This window comes from Anser anser, assembly GCF_964211835.1.
Source record: "Anser anser genome assembly, chromosome: 1".
In the NCBI taxonomy this organism is placed as follows: Eukaryota; Metazoa; Chordata; class Aves; order Anseriformes; family Anatidae; genus Anser; species Anser anser.
In genome coordinates this window covers 118,900,811-118,924,755 of record NC_139720.1, presented here as the reverse complement: position 1 = coordinate 118,924,755, position 23,945 = coordinate 118,900,811, and the positions used below count along the sequence as shown (strand labels likewise).

Here is a 23,945-nt window from a genome sequence, read left to right as displayed (position 1 = left end):
AAGTCCTCGGTTCAGCAAAACACTTACTTGATTAAAGCATACAGAAATCTGCTGTTATTTGAGTGGGTCTTGTCAAATGCTTGAAAGATACTTCAATTCTGCAAGCTGAAACACCTTGCAGAATTGACACTACCACGCAGATTGTTCTTGAAATGAACATCTTAACTGCTCTGCTATACATACATACTGCATTAGCAGCTTCTGTGAATGACATCTGTCTCACTTAGCACTACCCACATGGAAAAAGGATCTGGTTTAGGCATCTAAGCACACACTGGAAGCATCTGTGCTTCACTGCTGTCCATGGAGAGACATATATGACTAGCTAGATTTAGTAAGTATTTTTTGGTGGCAAACATCATGTTAAATAATTCTACCATGTAACCCGGTGAGACAAATACTATTGTACATGTAGGAGCCAGATCAATTACACACTGTCATCTCTGGAGAAACATGTTTTTTAGAAAATCATTTTATTCTGTTCTTGGAGAAATAGAACTGCACAAAACACAGGCCTCAAATAACTTCAGTTCTCCAAATTACTGGAGAGGGTTCTGGTGAAAATTAAGCATGAAGGTACTTGAAGGAAGACTTTATAACACAAACTGGGAAAACAACACTGGGGAAGAGGAGAAATAAATCTAGTGACAAAAATAAACTGCAATAAACTGCAGCTCATCCTCTCCCGCTCCTCCCCCCACACCTTTCATTTAACAGTCAGCAGGAGAGATAATAATAAAATACACTGAAAGCCATAAACAGAGATGCTAGCGATAAACTGAAATGTTAAGTACAGTGAGTTATGCTGAAGATGAAAGCACAGTCAGAGAAGAATGCTACTGTTACTAGAACTAAAGAGGAGCCTGAAACATTGCCATGAGAAAACCTATTATGGCTTTCTTCTTTTTAATACCTCACGTGCAAGTTAACATTTTCATAAAGCCTCACTTTTGTGGAATATATCCAACATACAAGAAAATTTTCATTCCCACTTCTAGGGCGTTCTTGTTCTTTTTTTCTTTTTTCTTTTTTTTTTTTTTCAGGTGACATTTGGGGAAACAGGAGTTTTGCATTGGAAGTAAGAAGACAAAAAAAAGCTCTTAAAAAAACAACTGGTGCACAGATTTTGAATTTCAGTACAATCATGATAATTTATCATTATTATTATATGCACTAGTGTATATGTATTTAGTTTTTGCTGGTTGTGAAAAGTCAAAAGATAAGGTCTACTATCAAGATGCAGAGCTGCATAAGTAGGAGTTTTAAATAAAGAACAAGTGAAGGCGTGTAATTACTTTAGCATCAATTTTATGTTGAGGCAATGAAGTTGGGGAAAAACATTGCTTCTGCATTTGACAAGCATTAACAGGGAGAAAAGTCCTTTGAACTGACAGCACTAGCAAACCAAGGCAACAACATGGACATGAAGTTAACTATAACCAAACATTTTTAAGGTGGGCATGGGAAATGGGACTCCTAAATCCCATATTTAAATAGCTACAGAAAGCAGCTTAATGTATTACACCAAAATAATCCAGAGGAGAAAAATCCACTCTTTAGATCTTTTCCCTACTGTGTCTTATTGTGCTAATCTTCTAAATGCACATACTTATAATTCGGTACAGAGTATCCAGATGGAATGAAGAGATGTTATCAAGTTCTGCATTATTAGGACAGAGATGTCATACATTTCAGAGGCTGGAATTAATATGACTGGAACTGACAGTGCTCTTCAGCAAAGGAAATTAGATTTGCCTTATCAAGAAGATGCAACAAAGATCTCTTGAAACTATGTTTCTCTTCAGTTTTGCCCTATGACTTCACCATTGCATGTGATTTTAGACTGTGGAAATCACTCCCTCATTCTTACCATTGTTTGCAGAGCTTCTTTTCCTTTTTGATATTACAGAAATAATCACACGGTTTTGCTTGTAAAAATGTATTCATAATGGAGTATTTACTCCAGACACATGAAAAATCTATTTAATTCACATTAAGATTGTTCCTGAGGATGCTTCGCTGAGTAAAGGTTACGTATAAATATATTTTCTTTCCCATCAAGAACTCTGCAACCCAAACATTCATGTAAAAATATAATGTACATATGCAGATTTTGAATTCCTTAGTTTTTCATAGCACTTGCTAAGTAGTTAATCTGATAACAGTAAAGGAGAGGCACTATGCTGCTTTAAGCATAGAGAAAATGCCGGGATTCTTCAGCTGTTTGACAGTCCCTGTGTAACACTGGTATACACCTAAATTTTCATAAACTGTTCTTATGAAAAGATTTAAAATAGCAAACACAGACCAGTTTATGCGGCTGATCACTATCAGTTAAGTAATGGCTACCATCTTGTGCATACATTTATTCTTGTCTTGAACAACTATAAATTGAACCATCAGTTCCTCAAGATACTGAACAACAGAAATAATTTCTTTTAAGAGATCCGTATATTCATGCTGGAGTCTTTTAATCATAAACGGCAAAGTGAGTCTCAGGCATCAAAGGCAACAAGCAGAATAGAGAGTGTAGAAGAACGATCTCATGACCATTTCCAATTGCTGCTGCTACAAGGGCACTTGCCGGAGCAGGAAAAGAGGGTTGCCTTCCTGAAAGAAACAGGTCAACCCTAAAAAATATGTTACAGGTTGGCAAGTAGGTAAAAAAATACATATATTACAGTGCCACAAATCAGGGAAAAGCTGGGCAGGCAGAAGAGGCTACCTGAGGCACTAGGAATTACCTTTTTTTAATAAATAAATAAATAAATAAATAATACTTCTTCCCCACTGGCTGTGCTTCTACAGCTTAAAAACCATAAGTGCCAGACTCCAAGACTCCACGGTCTAATAGACTGACCCTCCTCCTGTCAAGAGGAGAACTACAGAGCCAGTTTCAATAGAAATGACTTTTTTCAATAGAAAAGACTTTTTTAAAAATAGGGACGTGCTTAACAACTAAACTAATGCAGGATCATCAACATGTAATACTTGTAAACTTGTCATCCATCCCTTCTTCACACCATTTTTTCTTTTGTTATCTGCCAGCTGTTTATATACCCTCTGGGGAAAAACTGTATCTTTTTAAGTTCTGGTTAGCATACATTTAGCATTGTAGTAAATAAAAATATCAGGAGGGGAAATCTAAATTCATTACTTCAGCATTTTTACAACATCTATTTATTAAACAAACCATAATTGTTCATTATGCTTGCACAAATTTAAAGAAATGCTTATAATAAGCTACCCCGGTTTACTGGCAGAAGAAAGTGTATACCATATGTATTGCTTAATACATTGTGATTAAAAATCTGTATTGTCCTGTAATTGAAAAACTAAGTGAAATAATGCTGACGGAGAGAGGAAATATCTTTTAATAAGACAGCTCGATGAATTGCAATAGTGGACACCTTGTTAGGTACCCAAATCCTACTATTTCACCATCCCACAACTGAAAATATAAATTTACTCTAGACAGACAATTGAAAAGGGTTTTGCAAAATCTCACAGTCTTTGTGCTAATTCTCCCTGCTCTTTGTGGAATCTGAATGCTCTTCCGGTACAGTAAACAAAGTCCTGGATCATCTGGAGGTGACCACAAAATTAGACAGTAACTTCTAGTTCCATCCTGTGCTTTTAATAAGTGACAGATCATTGCGGTGTAATTTGCAAATGTAAATAGTAAATATTTTAAGGGCATTACCTTTTAAAATGGAAAAATAGAACCATTAACTCCTACAAAAAGTCTTTGCTACGTAATCTCAGATAGCAAAGCTGAATAAACATATAGGTCCAGTCTTCAACCATTATCTGATCCACATCGTCTACGATCATTTTATAGCTGAATAGGGTCCAGCTAGTGCATTAACTATATATACTGATTCTGTGGGAATCAGTCCAACAACTTTTATTGTACTGCTTTCTTCCATCATAAATTTGGATACATACATTAGGAATGCTACCACTGCTTCCTTCGGAAAGCATCAATGGACACAAAGGGCACAGAATTACAAACTCTGTCATCAAAAAAAAAAACCCACACAAAAAAAAAAGCAGAAAAAGAATACTGTTGTCAAACTTTGCCCACACTGACTTGCATAATCCCCAGGAGCCAGACTATTCTGCATTAACAATAAACCTGCCTGCTTCTTGATTCTTCAGTCTCAATGAGAACCAGAAAAGCAGGATGAAAGGAAAAGTCTAAATCTCATTCAGCCAAATCTATTTTTCCATTTCCAGATTACTGTAAATTAACACTTATAAAATACACTTCACAAAATCCTTGACTCTGCACCGTCGTGCAACAATACTCTTCCAAGGCAGTGCCAACTGCACACATCATTAAGAAAGTAACGTTCTTTCTTATCTGCAGCACAGTGAATCACCACAAAAAACACCATCTTTCAAAGCAGCTGCTATTGTAACTTTGAACCAGCATTATGCATAATGTTCTGTCATACACAGTACTTCTCCCACTGATTTCTGAGGCACAGCTTCACGCCATTTAACTTTCTCATACAGAAATCTGGAATACAAGTTGGCCACGAGCCCTTTTACAGGAAAATGGATGGTAATTCTGAAATCCAGTTCTTTCATGGGTTGAGATGACTGCCTCTCTTTCTCCATCGCCTACAGAAAGAACCTACAGTGGCTGAATCCTGATCTGGCTGTCATGGGTAGCTGCTGGGTGAAATCCAGGCCTTAGCTTCTTCTTTGTCTTCTAAGCTCATATCTAATTCTTTATTGTAGTGTACTGGGCTTTTTCTTTTTAACTGCTCACACTAAGCCCCTTTAAGAGAAGACTTTCATCTCGCAAAAGCTTTCCCTAGGATAAATTCACAAACAATAAACATGTTTCTGGAGCCTACGATTTGTCAGGCCTGTCTGTTTTTCATCAGCATTGAGTTAGTACATACAGGAAAACGTTCAGTCCGTTGTCTGTGCATCTATTCAATTTCAGCCTTCGTGAAATGGAAACTATGAGCACTCCTTGTTTAGTCCAGGATGCCAACTGTCCTCCGACACTTTTTGAGTTGGGCAGCTTAGTGGGAGTTCTAAAAATGAGTTTTCGATTAATGCTAAAATTCAGACATGTTTCTGATGACTAACACTTGTAACCCAATTGTCAGAAGTGGTTAATGGCCAACCAATTACCAAAGACATCTATCTGGCTACTACAGGGACCTAATCTGAAAGATTTTGGTTTAGGGGGGCAACAGGGCTTTGTAGAAAATAGCCCTTTAGGCTTCTAAAAGCAGTCTTGTTGATACTGGTTGAAGTAGGAAGCCTTGCTTGTTGTATATAAATGTTTTCATAAAATGGATTCCACCTTTCTGCTTGACAAGAGTCTTTTCATTATTTGATAAATCCAAATGTTTAGTTTGAATTTCCTCCTGAAATCAAGAAGCACATCTACATGAAAACACCTAAGCATGACAAGACCTGCTTCTGCATTTTACACAGTGTGAAGGCACAGACGAAATATTTAATGATTTCCCTCAAGAGAAAGAAAAGACCAATGAGCATGTACTTTACCTGTTACCAGGGAAGCTGGCCATGAAAACCAAACTCATGATGACACGAGCATTCAAAACACCTTGGGTTACTCTGAACTTAAGCCTTTTTTACAAGTGCATTGAATACTAGTTCTTTTTCACTCCTGTTCCCTTGAATACGACTAGCAAAACAATTTGTCTCAAAAAAGTTAAATGTGCTATGGGAAAATACCAAAATCATGCAATACTCCTTCTTCTTTTTAATAATTACAATAGAATAGATGTTCCAGATGAGGTTAATAAGAGTAGGAAACCACTTTTTGTAGAAGAGTACTAATGCTGTCGACTTGATTCAAAGATACTTCATTGTATTCATCTTGGTATTGTATTCATCATGTGCTTCTATGAGATTAGTATTTTTACCTTATATAACTTATATAAACTGGAACAACTAATGCAAATAAAGTGAATCTCATTGATAATGGTAGGTATCATCAGCTGATTACCATGAGTCTAAATCCACTGAATTCCTGCAAACCCCAGATGATCTATCGTGCCAAACAAAAAAGAAGATACGTTGCTAAGATGGATGCACCACGGTTGATTATAAATATTCTATAAATAGGAAAATCTGCACCTGTACATGGACAAAATCAACACAATGTAATGACTGAAATTACAAAGATGACAAATTCTTAAGAAATGTGTCTGCAGTAAATATTTAACACTGATTTTCAGCCATTCATGCAGGTCATACTATCTGCCTTTAACTTACATGGTCAGTACAGCTTCCAGAAGGTCATCAGCCAGTGGCAACTTAAAAGACTTGCAAATAGTCCTGCACATCTGATAGGGCAGCACCCCACATCTACACAAACAGAAAGAGAGAGGGAGAAGTGTACATTAGGTATTAGCCAGGTTTATTTCAAGTTAATGTTAATGTGTACAGGAAAATGTGTCAGAGGCAATGAAAATATATTTTATGAAATTTCACTGTTATACAGCTTAGAAACCTGAAGTGCACGTAGTAGCCTGTCTCCACCATTCTGAGATCCTTAGTGATTCTGTTATTCTGTGACATCACAGAACAAAAAGGGCAAATGATCAACATAAAGGATCAACAATAAATCCTTTTTTTGTTAAATAACTATTTTTAGTCTTTCATTTAATATACTGTTTTGTCTGTGAAGAGACATCTGATTATGTCAGTGAATACTCAGTATGGCAGCTATTAACAAAAAGTACATGAACAAAATGAAAAGGACACAAAAAGACTATCCTTTTCTTGTCCACTGTCAAGTGCTGAGAGAGGCTTAAGATTCGAAAAAGCATTCTTTGACTGCAATATATCATTTGCTCAGCAACAAACAGAAACTAGGTAGGTTTGCAAGTAGAGTTTACCAGAAAGCAGCCTAGGATAAACAGAAGAAACTTACTTTTCACGATCATTGTATGCAAGTACTGCAGACAGTTGTCCAAAATTCTCAAAGCTATTTTTCTTCAGTTGTTCTTGAGCCACTGCAAGGAGGAGGTGGAGGTCTGTTTCATATTCTTCTTTCACACCATAATAGCGCCCAAGAGTCATAATTTCATGTTCTGAAAATGCTCCATCCGTGAAACTGACTATCAAATTTCTGTTTACAAAAACAACAAACTACATTAGTTTAAGTAAAATAGTTAAAAAGTTAATAATTGCTAAATTTCTGTGAAAACAACTATTAAAATGCTGTATTTATTTAAAATCTTTAAAGAAAGTATTCAGTTACATTTGAAATCCAGGTCTGTTCAAGGAGGTTTAACGGGAAGTACCTGAACTCTTAACTTTTGGAAGATGTCCATGTTTCCTCTGTAGCTGACTACACATAACAAAGCACATAATCATTATAGAAACCTTTTACCTGGAAATGCTGTACTAGCATGGAACATTAGTAGAGATTAGCTTTGTTCAACAATACAGTGAATTATACAGGCTATTATCCTGTTTTGTTCCTAACTGTATTTTGCATTCTGCAATGTATGATTAATTATCTATAAACACAAAGCACATGCAACAGTTGCATAAAACATCATTGGAAGAGAAGTGGGGCAGAAGATACCAACAGAGAATGGTGGTATTAATCAAGTGTCAAGCCACACTCCACAAATCACTGTGAAAACTGGCCCTGTTGGGTAGCTTTCATGGGAAAGCTGGGGGAAGGGAAACACAAATCAGCCACACAGAAAGGGCAGAAAATTACACCCAACTTGTAATCACAAGCCCTCCTGACAAGAAAGAAACAAAGGACAGCAGCAAGACCAGATGATGCTTGGGTACTGTCAGTAGGGAATCAGATCCCACAGGGAAAAGCCTGAGATGTGCTCTCCCATGGTTGCTTGTGCTGCTCAGAAGAACCAGCCCAACCCAAGGAAGAAGAAATGTTCCTAAGATCCATCTGATGGGCCAATACTGGCCTTGAATGACTAATCATTCCTGTTAATATCAAGGATTTGTTGCTGATAATAGTACTGGAGTAATTTTAGGGTAAGCTCCTGAAGACACTTATTGTATATCAGCAAATGGAAACAAGCACTGAGACTAAATTATAGTTTTGTTATACATAAAACTTTGGTTTATATTGTTGGGAGAGGGAGGAGAAAGACTGCATTAGAAGATGGTACAAGCTTTGCAGTAGGGATTGTGCCACCTTCAGTGATTATGGAGTTCCTCCTATGTCCTGCGTGTTGACACCACAGGAAGGAAGAAAAACGCCAGTAGCAAGGAAATGTAGGAGGCTTCCAGTTTTCCTGAGAAAACTGAACTGTAGTTTACCTCAATAGCTGCAAGACCTTTTGTCAAACAAACCTGGGTTAGTGTAACTATACCTTGGCATTATGATTCCAAATCTGTCTCAGGTGAATACATAATCAGTAGGATTTTTTAACAGCAAGCATCAATATCGGCCTGTGCGTCTCAGTCAAAATTAGATTACCTATTTATGATGCAACTGGATAAACTGCACTAGGAATAAACATCACCATAATGGCTTCTGCAGCTAGAGCTGTACCTTATGGCACACTTGAGGGTACTGCATCACTGTGATGCAATTTCAAGGATCACCAATCCTTGAAAACAAATGGAAGAAATTGTTAGTGATAGACAAAGATCGGACACGAGACTCAAACAGCTGGCTGAAGAGCAGTTAAATTCCTGAACAATTCTGATAGTGGATGTTTTAACATCCACATCTGAACTGAAAGCACAGAAATTTAGTACCCCTTCAAATCAGAAAATTTTATTAACAAATGTAATTTTTCACTCACTTTGTCTCAGATGCTTGTGTGGTCCTGTTCAAATGACGATACCGCTACAGAGAACAGGATTGCACTCACACAGCTATTCAAAAAGGGATATTAAACACCACATAATGTCTACAATGACTCAACTGCTGTTTTTTTATTTTAATAAAAAAATCAGTAAAATCTCTTATTTGCAAAGACAGGAGATAAACATAAGGAAAAGACAAGCTGATGACAGTACCAAACCTTATTCTGAGTTTATGCAAGCTCAATGACCAAAACACGGTCCATTTAGTAATATTATTATCTTAACACACACTGAATATTATTATTCATGTTGTAGCAGCATTCAGAGACGCAGTCAAAACCGGAGCCTCTTTTTTTGGTATTACTGCATACATGAAGTAGAGGACAACATTGCCTCGTAAGACTGGCACTAAACGCTTGGGTTGGCAAAGCTGAAAGCATGTAGGTAGCTTTACCCATGAGAACATGAAATCCACAGGCTGGATTTCCACACACAGCACAGACTTTTCCATTGTCAAGATTTTTTAAGTCTTATCTTTTCTCAAGCCAGTTGGTGACAATTAAGTCACCAAAACCCTAGAGAAAATTATTGTCTCATTTGGGAATTAAGGATTTTTTTTGTGATTCCTAGGGAATAACAAGTGAGACCCAAGATTCACACAGTGAATACATCTAAACTCTTCCTGACAAAAAGAAACAAGCTGCAACAATTGTTCCCACAAGTTAGTTATCTTTGTTGTTGTTGCTGTTCTAGAAGAATAATACAGATTGCAATCTGAATTTGGTAGAGAAAGAACAAATAATAATTAACTGCTTAAGAGAGCTATTTCTCAAGCTAAATTAAAGATAGGCATCTTTGCTAAACTCACATGGTTCTTTGTTTCTAACAGCAAATGGTCTTGCCAGTAGCTTCTGAGAAAAAGCAGTCTGGATAGGACCATGTGATATACAGACTTCTAAGTTATAGTTATTTTCTCTTCCTCTCTCTTTAACAAAGCTTTCAATAGTTCTAACAATAGCATTGGGGATTGCTTCTGTACGCACCATATATTTACTTCCTGAATGATGTCCCGTTGATGTGGGGTTTGAGAATACTTCAAGTAAATTGTATAATTATAATTCTGCTTCACTACGTCATACTTATAGGTGTATTTTTAAATTTAACTTGTATAAAATTATACAGGTGGAAAGGAAGAAGCCTGAACTGCAAAATTTAGAGCACAGCAAAGCTTTAGCTGTATTTAAGATAAGAGGATTATTACGCTGGTTGAAGCTGTCACACAGATAATTGCCTGTATTAAAAATAATCATTTGTAGTTAGTTTTAGTCATGAAATGCCATGACAGATTTAAAATAAGCAGTGATGTAAACAAGAAAATATAAAATTGAAGGAGAAATACATATTCTTTTCATTGAAAAATATCTGTGATTTCTCATAGATGCAAAGAAGGGCTCTCTTGCCTTTGTCATTGAAAATATTTCTTTCCTATAATATGTGGATTTTTAAACAAGAAAAGAAAAAAAGAAAAAAAAAGAAACCTGTTAAATTTGAACAGAAACAAAATCTACTATTCACTATAAAGCATGGAAGCCAAATGTGCCTTAGAGGCAAATCCTTCCTGTGGCAGTGTGTGAATGATTCCTGTTAAAACCCCTTAGGTCCCACCAGAGGAGGGATGTGAACCATTAGTAGTTGCTCAGACTGGCCTATGTGAGCACTGAGGCTAAAAAACATCATTATGTGAATTCCCGTTTTCTCTCTTGCTCACGGAGAGGGCTACTGTATTTTTATTGCTTAAACCAAGTGCCTCCATACATGCCAGAGGAACAGCACCAACCTAAATTAAACAGCTGGGCTGTAATTAAATTTACGTGCAACTGAACCTCTGCTTGATAAAATAAATTAAAAAAAATCCCTGCTGTAAACAGAGAAAGCACAATCAACCCTTCTAAAAGTGTGCTCCACCAATTTTGTCATGCAAATGTTCTGAAGCCTTGATCTGCTCTTAGTACATGTAAGAAGACAGTTTTGCGAATAATTATTTCATAATTTTAATTAAAACCATAATTGTTCGATTTTAAACAGTTACTGGACACGTAAATTAAAACCCTTTTACAAATGCCATAGAGTTTCTTCACATACACATGAACTTTCAATTTTCTACTCTTCTTACTCTAGAAATAACATTTTCCCTCTTAATGCAGTTAACAATTCAAAATCTTCCTTTTGTTGAGTAAAACATCAAGGAGTCTAGGAATATTTTGACCAAAATCTTCCACAAGCTCTGGCTTCTCTTAGTTTGAATTCTACTTTTTAAACACTCTTTTTTGATTTCTGAATACCAGCTTGTTTTCATCTGTCAGTACTTTCACTTTGAATCACTGGAAAAACCTTCTTCAGATCTATATTTTCTCTGAGATATTTCACAAGGATTTTTCTGCATTGGTTAACATTTCTATAGGGATGACATTCCATGCAATATACATCTACTTATATGCTTTAGTTATTATGACAGTTCCTAAATATATAGTTTACTACCACTGTGAAGAACAAAATGTTTCTAGGTAAAATCTCCTCCTCTGTTCCACATCATTAATAAGCATTGCTCTCACTACTGCTTTCCAGTATGTTTTAAAGATGCTTATCACTGTATCCTGTAATTTCAGTACACCTTGGTTCATTTATCAATGATTCATTCATTTACCAATCATTCATTTATCAATGATTCAAAACCCAAATAACACCATTTTCAGAAGGCAACTCAAACCTTCTTTCTCGAATTTCAAAACTACAATTAATTTGTTTCACTCTCTGAGGATGGGCTTTTCTTTATCCTTCAGTGAATATATTACTACTTACTTGCCCTTCTTCATAATACCCTGTGCCAGCTCCATGAAAAGTAGACAGATTTTAGTTGTGCTTTCCAGATTACTTGAAAAGCTCTCTCTCATTTCTGTTTTTCCAGGGCATGGGTTCACCTTCTTTTCCCACAAAGTCTCCAAGTAAATGTAAAGAAACATACACCATTTGTCAGCTAACTTGTGCAAAAGGTGTCAATAGTAATTCATGCCCTATACTTTCTGGGGGAATGTGCCTCCATTAAATATTAAAAACCAAAACCCACTGTCTTACCTGAAAGGCTCATACTCAATCACCTTGGTATGCTCCGGGTCTGTGGCTGCAAACACCTGTCTGATTTCTCGTGAACGAGGTTCAGCTATGTCTTTCAGTTTCTTGAGGATGAAACCAGTATCAGCCACAGAGAACTTAACAGAGGAAAACAAGACACAGAGATAAGAGAGAAAAGCACTATGCAACTTATGTAACAGCAAGAGTTACCAGGATGCAGGGCAAAGCTGAACGGTTAGTTTCTTCATTGTTTCATTTCAAATGCATAAATTGCAAAGTGTTAAGTCTGGAGGGAAGCTTGCTACTGAAAAAAACTTGCTTTCTACTGAGAATTAAATAACAAAACAAAAATTATCAGATCATGCATTCTCAGAGAGCTTATTGCAGACACATGAAAGGACATTCACTTTTGCTTCAAGCATTGTATTGTTAAAACTGAAGCAGTAACATTTGAAGTATAGATCTAATAACTTTGTCCTCATTTTGTGTTGGTGCATGTCACTGAATTCTCAATTAATAAATTCTACCAGGTTAAAACTAATCTTTTCACCATTGGCTCGGATCAACTGTTCCAACAGACACGCTCATTCATATTATGTAAAACATACTCAGAATTAGCAGATTGGAAATCAGTTAGCAAACAATTTTCCCTGTCATGTAACAAGAATGCTTATTTCTTCCTAAATAGACCATTAAAATAAAATTGAATTCAGATAAATAGAACTGGAGCACTTAGGCTTTCACCCTATATTCAGATTCTTGTGTAAGAGCTCTACCAAAGATTTATTTGCTATGTTCATCTTTACCACAAACGTCTATGTATTTAGTCATTAAACTGGAGCTGAGTCCAGATATTAATATCAGATATGCCCTTACATCTATCATGCTCTACCTCCTTTATAAAGCACAATGAATGGTCTGAAAATAGTTTTCTCTCATTTCTTGCAGTAAGAAATGTTCTTTTAACAAACAAGCACTTAAAATTTGGTATGACTGGTATTGAGGACTTCATCACAGAAGGGATGAGGCCTCACTCCCCACCGTGCTGAAGTCTGTCCACAGAATTGTATCTGTTCAAGGAGATCTAGAAAAGTCCTGGAAGTATTGGAAGTCCTTATGACACTGCCAGAGCATTATAAATTGATCCACATTTAATTAATAAATCAGTGGTTGTAGGTAACATGCTTAAATTTAGAGAAGACTGCTGCTGCATATGCAAAAACTGCTCCAAGTACAACACTGGCATGCAATGCCACACAAGCCAGTGGTGTGGAGCAGCTTGACCAGCAATCAAAAAGACTTAGAGACAGCAACTTTTTCAGTCCTCTTGCCAAGACTTTATTGTCTGGGCCACAAGCACACAGCATTTTACTGAAAAAGAAAGGAACAGAGATTGAGAAAAGGCTGGGCAGAAGGAATCAATCTGCAGTGTATTTAAAGATGGGCAAAGTGTTGTCTACTTAAAAAACTGCCCTTTACATTGTCAAAGCAGTTGCTTTTACACCTTCTTTCTAAACTATATATTGCAAACACCTATGTAAACATCTAGTATCCGAGCAGCCAGGTGATAACTCCTCACTCACTTTCCCCACTTCTCTTGTAGCTGTTGACATTCCAGTAGTCACAATCTAGTTTTGTTTGGTTGTCTTGCTTATGCCTGAGTCAGACTTTATTATGTTGGATTCAATGCAAGTAAAATCAACCTTCGTGCCTGTGCTGCAGAAGACTACAAAGTTTAAGCAATTGAAACTGCTTCAGAGTTGATGAATCCATTTCCAAGGAGGCAGAGCAATGCCTTGTTTGAAAGAATCCTCTTCAAACCTTGATAATACCATTAGAGCTGTGCACAATGCAAATGTTCTGTTCAGAAGCAAATTCGCGGTTTCCAAATACATCTTTTTTCATCAAATTGGAAAAGATACTAAGTGTTGAAATGTTTTGAAAATTAGATTCTTCAAGTTACTTTCATTACAGGCTGTGATCAAAACAAAAAGATTCATTGATTTCTTTTCGCCCCTTAATTTAAGTGCAATACAATAAATACATCTTTGAAACAGAAAATTTATCTCATTTTCCAAAAGCAAAATATTCCATCTAGATTTCTTTCACCAGTGTTCAGAAAAGGTACTGATGTGTTGTGCCAAATGGAAACCTCTGTCGATTCAGAAGGAAAAAGATTTCTAATTTTAGAAATAACTGAAAAATAATATTTTTTTCCCTTCTTCTAACCATCTTCTGTCTCTGCTCTTCTCTGATAATTGCTGAAGTTCTTGTGGTTTGAGTATGCAGCCCCGATGAACTGAGGTAAACAAGGTGTATCCTTACTTCTGGAACTGTTGCCAAAGGATCTGAATAAAGCATCTGTCCTTGGGAGAATAAAATGTTTTTTTCTACCAGCTGTTTTGAACTCTTCACTGTGCAAAGAACATTTCAAAATTCACTTCAGATAAATGTTTCCAGTGTTGTTTCTTCCCATTTTGCAGATTTTATTTTGGTAATATACAGTCATTCAGTCTGGAAAACTACAATTGCATTTATTTTCTTCAAGACAATCAATGCAAACAGCAGTTCCAAAGACCATTTACAACCTAATGATGCAGACTGCATTTTGGAGAATAGCTTTGATTTTTATTCTACTAGGAGTAAAAACAGTCCAGCAGTAAGAAAACATAATGTATATAGCTTTGTATTTTACTGCTTAAAGCATTTAGCAGTCGTAACATTTTACATCAGCAAGCATTTGCAGACCTTCCTCATTACTTCAGGGAAGGCGGGGTGGTGCTAACTCCACGTTGCAAAGAAACCGCGCTGTGTTCTGCTATTTTCAGCAGAGTAAGCACAGCATGCGTGGCCAAAAGGCAATAATACAGAGTCAGACTGCATTTACCTCTACCCCGGCAGCACAGTGATGGCAAGATGACGCTCTCAGTCCCCAAGACTATGCCAGGCCTACTGGCATGTGGGGAATCCTGCAGGTTCACTCACTGTGGTGAGCCAGCGGGCAGGGAACAACTAAAACCTGCACTAAACCTTCTCCCTTCCCCACTCACAAAGGGTCTGGATTAAAAGGCAGAGAGTATTATCTCATAGCTCAATAAACCTTCCTGGATATTCTAACAAGCCTGAGTAATGGGCAGCTCTGCAGAAGGTCTGCTGAAGGCACAATTCAGGCTGTGACCCCACCACGAGCTATGAAGCATATGCAGTGCTCCAAAGGCTTCAAAACACTGTCTAGTCCGAAGGGCGATGTTCAAGATCACACGGTGCTGAAACAACTATCAGAAGAGGGACTGGGATGCTGAAATGCCTTGGCTCCTGGGCTGCTGCATTGTTAAGATGTTTGAGATCAAACCGACTGGTTTGGGACTGCACACAATAGGAATTCCCAAGTACACTGGGGTAATTTTTTTCAAACATTTCAGCACGAAGTTCATCATTTAAAAAAAAAAAAATTTACATTTTTACCAAATGAACATAAAATCCCACAAAACGCTCCGGCACTCTTCTTTCTTTTGATTTTCCATCCCTGTACCATCCATTCTTTTTTTGACCTTTGTGGCAATTGCTGGAGGACAATCCATTTCTTCCTATTGGATGTATTTCAGGTTTTTGTGAATGAGGGCTTTTTAGCAGACATCTGTGTAATGACTGGTAGCAAAATGTACACATAAACAGAAGCAGTCCAGCTCTTTCTTTATTACTGCTGTCCCCTCTGCAGGCAACTCTAGAAGACAGTGAAACTCGGTACAAACTGTAAGCCCGAATTCCTGACTGTGATTTGAATTTCTAATATTAAAATGGAAATGTTCAGTAAAATAAATATGTATGAACACAAATAAATCAAATCAGGGAATTCTCATCGGTAAGATTCTAAAGCTCTCCCTAGCTAGCATCTCCTGCATCCACTGCTAGAGACAGAGCACTGGGCCATGAACTTTGGGTGAAGAAATTAGGTATAACCAATTCTGAAAAATATAATATAGACAAGACATAGTTCTTAAAGCCAACAGAAAATAACAAGAGCCTGCTTCACCTCATTTGCATGCTTCTCCATATAGTTGATAGTGTACTCATCAGCATCCACCAAAAGAAAGTTGTGGCCATGGAAACAAACTCTGGCTCCAACAAACAGATCCTGAGCCTTGAAGTATTCAGATGGCTCACTCTTAAAGAGCTCCTGCCCAGGCTTCTTAATGCGACCTCTTTCCAAAAACTTCCCACCGAGTATCCCTATGGGAATAGAATTGTAAATAATTAATAGTGGCTTTGCTCAGGAAAAAAATAATAATAAAATAAAGGAAACCAAAAAAACTACTCCAAACCAGTCTGCTTATATTTATATATTAGTTTTCATCCTTGAGCTTCTTGTCTCAAAATGTGTCCCCCCCTCCTTCTCACTGCTAAAAGAACAGCCTCTACCAGTGTCCACAGCAACAGTTACACTGTGTATATTCTGTGACATCTCATCTGAATGCCTGCCAAACACCTTCCCTTTTTTCTTTTCTCTAAAATGTGAGAGAAATTTGCCTCTTCAAATGGTTCCCATAACCCTGCTGCCAGCCTTGGGACTGACCCGTGAGAAATGTAAGATGCGAAATGCAAGATCCAGGCAATTATCCTTGAACTGTTAAAGTAAAAAAGAAAAAAGAAGAAAGAAAAAAAAAAAAAAGAAAATCCAGAACTTAGTATAATACAGTCCTACTAAGATCACGAATTCTGGTGCACTGTAATTCTAACTTGTTTTTAAGGGCTTTTGAATATGAAAAAGGCAAGAGTGACATGACACTATCTTCTACATACTCTTCTGCCAATGCGACTTACCTGTGATCTGTTATTTCCTTTCTGAGCACAGTATGTCACATTATTTCTTCTCACGTTATAATGATTTTATTCATGCCACTGGAAACTGTACATTGTGCTCAAGGGTATGTAAGATACTAAAAGGAACATTTTTCTTTCCATTAATATCTTCTGGTGCACCACAAGATTACATCACATTTACCAAGCTTTCTAGAAAACAGTCTGTCACATGTTTAGTTTCATCAGGGTATGTGTACTACAACAACTCTGGAGTGCCTGGGGTTTGTTTCCTGTTTATATTTGAGCTTCCAAGCCGAAAGCCAAAAAGCATGCTTCAGTAACGTTTAATGATGTTTTACATATTAGGTAGTGATGCGAGTCCAATAAAAGGCTGATGAACAGTGTAATAAAATGCCATTTATAGTCAAAATTATAAATGAATGTGAAACCCAAACTACTTATTAAACCAGAGTTTGGATCAGATGTCTTACTTAATTGCTTTACTTGTACCATAAAAGCAAAAGACAAAAAAATACACTAGGGTAATGGTCAGGTCTAGCTTAAATCAAAAAACGATTCCAATCACTAATGTAACTCTAATCTTAACACATTCCTTTTTACCTAGCTATTAAAACAAATATGAAATTTTACATTATAGAATCCTGGCAAGTGTTTGCAATATTTAAACAAGATCGATCACTGTAAGACTGAAATTTCACTCCTGTCTCTGTTTTTCCCTTCAACTGCGCATTTGGATTGTAAACTTACCTTAATACCCCTGTCTGATAATTGGTTTTTAAATATTATGGGTGAGTACAGTTTGAGTGGTATAAAGAAAAACAACAAAAAAAAACTCATTAGGTTAGAGATTTTACACTGAAACCTGATGAGAAATTTTGATGGAAATCTACAAGAGTCGGGCTCAAAGCACAAAATAAACACCACAACCAAAGACCCTCTTCCATTAAGATCAGATCAGACTTTGCAGGTGTTTGTACAGCTGCTAGTTTGGTCTAGGGTAAAAAAAAAAAGGGGTTGTGATCTCCTGCATGGGGAGCCAAAGTTCTCTTGCTTTCACCCCCATCTCAACAAGTGCTTCAAGATGTCCAACCCTGTGTATTTCAATTACAGATTCACACTATTACTAATAGCATGAAGTACTTCTCAGCAACTTTCAGGTCCCTGGACTTAGAAAAGTAAGAGCAACTGAGGTCTGAAACATTTTATTTGTCAATGTGTATCAATTCATGCAAATAAACCAGGAAAAGACAGCCCTTTGAACCTGTGCACGAGAGAGGGGGTCAAATTGTTATTCTGGGAGCCATTTACTACTTTAACTCATTCACTAAGAAGCGTCCAGCCTTATTCTTCTCACACCCTATTCACTTCAACAACACTTCTGCTCCTCGCAGGAATGTTCCTCTCATTCCCATTTTGCATGCCTTACCCTTTTTCCTAGCCTCTCATACCTGACCTCTGCAAAGCCTTCTCTTAACCTCAAAGAAACTTGGTCTCTCCTCCTTCAGATGTGACTAAAATGAGGGAAGAGGAAAGCAGAAGGAATAAAGGAAGGAAATAGGAACAAAGAAACTTCTGCAGTCCCAGACCTCTTTCTGACTTCTGCTCTATCCCTTCATCTCTACTTCTTATCCTGCCCCTTCAAGGCTGCTATCACTAAATGCTCCAGAGGGCAGTTCTTAGTCATATCCTTCCACGTAGTTCATCTTTTTGCCCTCTCTGAAACAGTCAGCTTCTCCATCCCCTTTAACAACCCAGGAAAGTTGAAAACCAATTTGCTGATACTTGCCTTTTGTACGTGTCTGAAAGCATTTCTTACTGTTGGTATGCAAACTTGCTCATTTACAGTTTCATGTTTTGTTCAACTAGCAATAATTAATGGGGCCCCAGCTGCAAACCTAGCATATATTCTTACTCCAAAATAAAAGGAAGCCAGGGAATAATCTGTGACCTTGCAACCATGCTGCTGCCAACCCGAGTGACTCACCACATCTGCACTGCACAGTGCGTGGGTCTGCTCCGGGTGCTATGCGATAAACTTGGGGTCTTAAGACACAGATAGCACTTTTGTGTGTTCAAACTGCTTGGAGGTATGCGAGGGCTGTGCTGTGGTCTAAATGAGCAGTGTTTTACAGCAGAAAATCAAGGGCATGTATTGCAGCACCTGGGTGTGGCAGAAGAGCCTGGGAAGGGTTTTTGAGTGTGCAAAACCTCCTGGGATAGTGTTAGATAACTGATAAGGGTGGAGCGAGCCAAACCTGATGCAGCCTTGTCCTCACTGCCTTGCAGGCGGGTTTTCTGGAGCTAAGCATCCTCCAGGAGGGGCCCTGGGCTCTGTGGGGCCCTGTTGTCTAGTTGGAATGGTGCAAAGGAGTGAACCAGGAGTCACTGACAGGCAATACAGATGATAGGGATCCAAGATTCAAACTCTTCCCTGGACTTCAATTTAACAGTGCAGCTGTACCCGTAGCATCCTTTGTGTCTCCAGACATAAAGCAAGCCAGTCAAACATGTCATGCTCTAGTGCAGAACTGAGCTGCTCTTGAGCCTCTCGGCAGCATCACTTAACAAACACACATACATGTGTGTATATCTTTAGCTGTATAAAAGAAGTTGTATAAATTAAAAGCTACTGGCTGGAAGAAAACTATTAAAATAATAATGACAGGACACTGCTGCCATAAAGCAGTGTTACATCTTTAAGCTACACTTGAGCAGGGCTACCCAGGAATGGTCAGTGAAGCCTACTCAAGGGCTCTGCACATTTTCAAAACATTCCTCAGAGAACTGCTTGTATTCAGATGGTGGGTGGGGTCTCTGTTTATGCATTCATAATATAGTTTGATACAAGCACAGATGCCATTAGAAGTTCCTTGCATTGAAAAGGCTCAGGTCTTCCCTGAGAGAGGGCACTCTAAATGACTCAGTAGCATCACTGGCATAGAAAAAGTTGTCTAGGAATACAGAAGGATCTACATATTCACCACACCTTCACTTTTCACTAATGCGATGTTTATCACAGGTCTGACATGGACTAATACAAAAAAACATGGACATGGACATTAGGACATGGAAAGCTCATGTAGGACATGGAAAGCTCATGTGGTTAATAGGTGGCTCAGAGGCTGGTGCCAGCATAGAAATTTTGGGTTTTTTCACCATGGGGAGCTTTACTCGGCACCCGGCCTGATGACCCCAGATGGGTCTCTATCTCCAAGGGGAAAACGGATCCTAGGCCAGGAGCTGGCGGGGCTCATAGAGAGAGCTTTAAACTAGGTAAGAAGGGGGACGGGGCTCAAACGAGGCTTGTCGGAGCTGTGCCGGGGGAAACAATGGCTAGGCCGGGGAAGAAGGCGATGGCCCAGCTGAAGTGCATCTACACTAATGCACGCAGCATGGGTAACAAACAGGAGGAGCTGGAAGCCATTGTGCAGCAGGCAGGCTACGACTTGGTTGCCATCACGGAGACGTGGTGGGACCGCTCCCACGACTGGAGTGCTGCAATGCCTGGCTATCGGCTCTTCAGGAGGGACAGGCAGCACAGAAGGGGTGGTGGCGTGGCTCTCTACATTAGAGAATCTTTTGATGTTGTGGAACTCCAGGCTGGGAACGATAAGGTTGAATCCCTGTGGGTTAGGATCCGCGGGAAGGCCGGCAAGGCTAGCATCCTGGTGGGGGTCTGTTATAGACCGCCGAACCAGGATGAGGAGACGGATGAGGAGTTTTATAGGCAACTGACAGAAGTTGCAAAATCGTCGGCGCTTGTCCTCGTGGGGGACTTCAACTTCCCGGACATATCCTGGAAACACAACACGGCACAGAGAAAGCAGTCTAGGAGGTTTCTGGAGAGCGTGGGAGATAGCTTCCTGACGCAGCTGGTCAGTGAACCTACCAGGGGTGATGCCCCGCTAGACCTTCTCTTCACAAACAGAGAAGGACTGGTGGGAGATGTGGTGGTCGGAAGCTGTCTGGGGCAGAGTGACCACGAAATGGTAGAGTTCTCTATTCTTGGCGAGGCCAGGAAGGGGACCAGTAAAACTGCTGTCTTGGACTTCCGGAGGGCCGACTTTGAGCTGCTCAGGACGCTGGTTGGCCGAGTCCCTTGGGAGGCGGTTCTGAAGGGCAGAGGAGTCCAGGAAGGCTGGGCGCTCCTCAAGAAGGAAATCGTGATGGCACAGGAGCGGTCCGTCCCCACGTGCCCAAAGATGAGCCGGCGTGGAAGAAGACCGGCCTGGCTCAACAGAGAGTTGCGGCTGGAGCTTAGCAGAAAAAAGAGGGTTTATAATCTTTGGAAAAAAGGGCGGGCCACTGAGGAGGACTACAAGGATGTAGCGAGGCTGTGCAGGGAGAAAATTAGAAAGGCCAAAGCTCATCTGGAGCTCAATCTGGCTACTGCCGTTAAAGACAACAAAAAATCCTTTTACAAATACATCAACGCGAAACGGAGGACTAGGGAGAATCTCCATCCTTTACTGGATGCGAGGGGAAACCTAGTTACTAAGGATGAGGAAAAGGCTGAGGTGCTTAATGCCGCCTTTGCCTCAGTCTTTAGCGGCAATACCGGTTGTTCTCCGGACACCCAGTGCCCTGAGCTGGTGGAAGGGGATGGGGAGCTGGATGTGGCCTTCGCTATCCATGAGGAAATGGTTGGCGACCTGCTACGGAGCTTGGATGTGCGCAAGTCGATGGGGCCGGATGGGATCCACCCAAGGGTACTGAGAGAACTGGCGGAGGAGCTGGCTGAGCCGCTTTCCATCATTTATCGGCAGTCCTGGCTATCGGGGGAGGTCCCGGTTGACTGGCGGCTAGCCAATGTGACGCCTATCTATAAGAAGGGCCGCAGGGCAGACCCGGGGAACTATAGGCCTGTCAGTTTGACCTCAGTGCCGGGGAAGCTCATGGAGCAGATTATCTTGAGGGTCATCACGCGGCACTTGCAGGGCAAGCAGGCGATCAGGCCCAGTCAGCATGGGTTTATGAAAGGCAGGTCCTGCTTGACGAACCTGATCTCCTTCTATGACCAAGTGACGCGCTTGGTGGATGAGGGAAAGGCTGTGGACGTGGTCTACCTTGACCTCAGTAAGGCTTTTGACACCGTTCCCCACAACATTCTCCTCGAGAAACTGGCTGCTCGGGGCTTGGACTGGCGTACGCTTCGCTGGGTTAGAAACTGGCTGGATGGCCGGGCCCAGAGAGTTGTGGTGAATGGAGTCAAATCTGGTTGGAGGCCGGTCACTAGTGGAGTCCCCCAGGGCTCGGTACTGGGGCCGGTCCTCTTTAATATCTTTATTGATGATCTGGATGAGGGCGTCCAGTGCACCCTCAGTAAGTTTGCAGATGACACCAAGCTAAGTGCGTGTGTCGATCTGCTCGAGGGCAGGAAGGCTCTGCAGGAGGATCTGGATAGGCTGGAGCGATGGGCTGGGGTCAACTGCATGAAGTTCAACAAGGCCAAGTGCCGGGTCCTGCACCTGGGCTGCAACAACCCCAAGCAGAGCTACAGGCTGGGAGATGAGTGGCTGGAAAGCTGCCTGGCCGAGAAGGACCTGGGAGTATTGGTGGATAGTCGGCTGAATATGAGCCAGCAGTGTGCTCAGGTGGCCAAGAAGGCCAACGGCATCCTGGCCTGTATAAGAAGCAGTGTGGCCAGCAGGTCGAGGGAAGTGATTGTGCCCCTGTACTCGGCTCTGGTGAGGCCGCACCTCGAGTACTGTGTTCAGTTTTGGGCCCCTCGCTACAGGAAGGACATGGACGTGCTCGAGCGAGTCCAGAGAAGGGCGACCAAGCTGGTGAGGGGTCTGGAGAACAAGTCTTACGAGGAGCGGCTGAGGGAGCTGGGCTTGTTCAGCCTGGAGAAGAGGAGGCTCAGGGGAGACCTCATCGCTCTCTACAGTTACCTGAAAGGAGGCTGTAGAGAGGTGGGGGTTGGTCTATTCTCCCACGTGCCTGGTGACAGGACGAGGGGGAATGGGCTAAAGTTGCGACAGGGGAGTTTTAGGTTGGATGTTAGGAAGTACTTCTTTACCGAAAGGGTTATTAAGCATTGGAACGGGCTGCCCAGGGAGGTGGTGGAGTCACCATCCCTGGAGGTCTTTAAAAGACGTTTAGATGTAGAGCTTAGGGATATGGTTTAGTGGAGTACTTAGTGTTAGGTCGGAGGTTGGACTCGATGATCTTGAGGTCTCTTCCAACCTAGAGAAATCTGTGAATCTGTAAACCATTTTCAGTAAAGGCTTAGAAGTAAGGACACAAGGACATTCAGCCCTTAACTATAAGCTGAATAACTGAACCTCAGCAAGTCAACTGCTGCCACCAGAGCCTAAAAGCTAAGGAGAATGAACAATCCTCCCTGAGACAGTCTTTGCTGTAGACAGTGAGCTGTACCTGCTCTCAGGGTACCGAGCAGGTCAGTACTAAGCACAGTGAGCTGGTCACCATTGCAGAGTGTACCTGAAATAACAAACTAAGGCTCTCTGTGCCAAGAAGGTGGTAGAGAACAATTCAAACAGTATCAAAAGAGCTAGTCAAGGAGGTTCCACAGAAGCCTTATAATGTAACTAAGGAAACCTTCCATTCATGTTTTTCTCTCGTCTTTTAGAGAATATGATTTCCTGAATTTTTTCTCGCAAGGATTTTATCAGAGGCTGACAGCAATCAGCCCTTCAGCTGCACATCTTTAGAGGGGTCAGAGCACTTCTGGATGTTAACTAATGTGAAACTGTTGCTACAGATGTTTTGTGGTCTTCACAGAAATAGGCTAATCTCTCCAACAGAAATCCACTTAGCCAAGGCTCCCCCACCTCTCTGAGTTACAGCATGACTTCCTGCCATCCTTCCCAGTGTTGTGCCAAATACATACACGCAAACACACATGCAGTCTTGTACCACAGGGCAACATTCACTCTTTAGATGCTCAACACTGCATGATTAATGATAACGTATATTAAAAGTTGTCACAGCTGTTTTGCCTTCGTGAGCTGATTCTATACAAAGGACGTTATATAGGTGTCATAACACCATAACACTGTCTTGCAAAACAAATGATTTACTCTTTCATTCTTAATGTCTTAAATTTCCTGTTCCTTTTTCACACCAATTACAATACAATTCCTGTATGTTACCTACAACAAAAGCAAATGCTTAAAGGTCAAATTTGCAAATTAAAATGTAATAAAAGTTCTAATACGTTAAAGTTCCAG

At 40.0% G+C, this 23,945-nt stretch overlaps 1 protein-coding gene across 9 annotated transcripts in view; it reads right to left on the bottom strand.

Annotated features, from left to right (window-relative positions):
* Positions 1–23,945, bottom strand: part of EFHC2 (EF-hand domain containing 2) — a 61,350-nt gene that overhangs the window by 3,774 nt on the left and 33,631 nt on the right. For all 9 annotated transcript variants that reach the window (XM_083847472.1, XM_083847476.1, XM_083847478.1 and 6 more), the window contains exons 10-13: positions 15,962–16,158; positions 11,932–12,065; positions 6,932–7,129; positions 6,271–6,363 (exon numbers count right to left, since the gene is read on the bottom strand). In XM_083847472.1, coding sequence (XP_083703598.1) covers positions 6,271–6,363; positions 6,932–7,129; positions 11,932–12,065; positions 15,962–16,158 — 622 coding nt within the window. The remainder of the gene's footprint in view (positions 1–6,270; positions 6,364–6,931; positions 7,130–11,931; positions 12,066–15,961; positions 16,159–23,945) is intronic.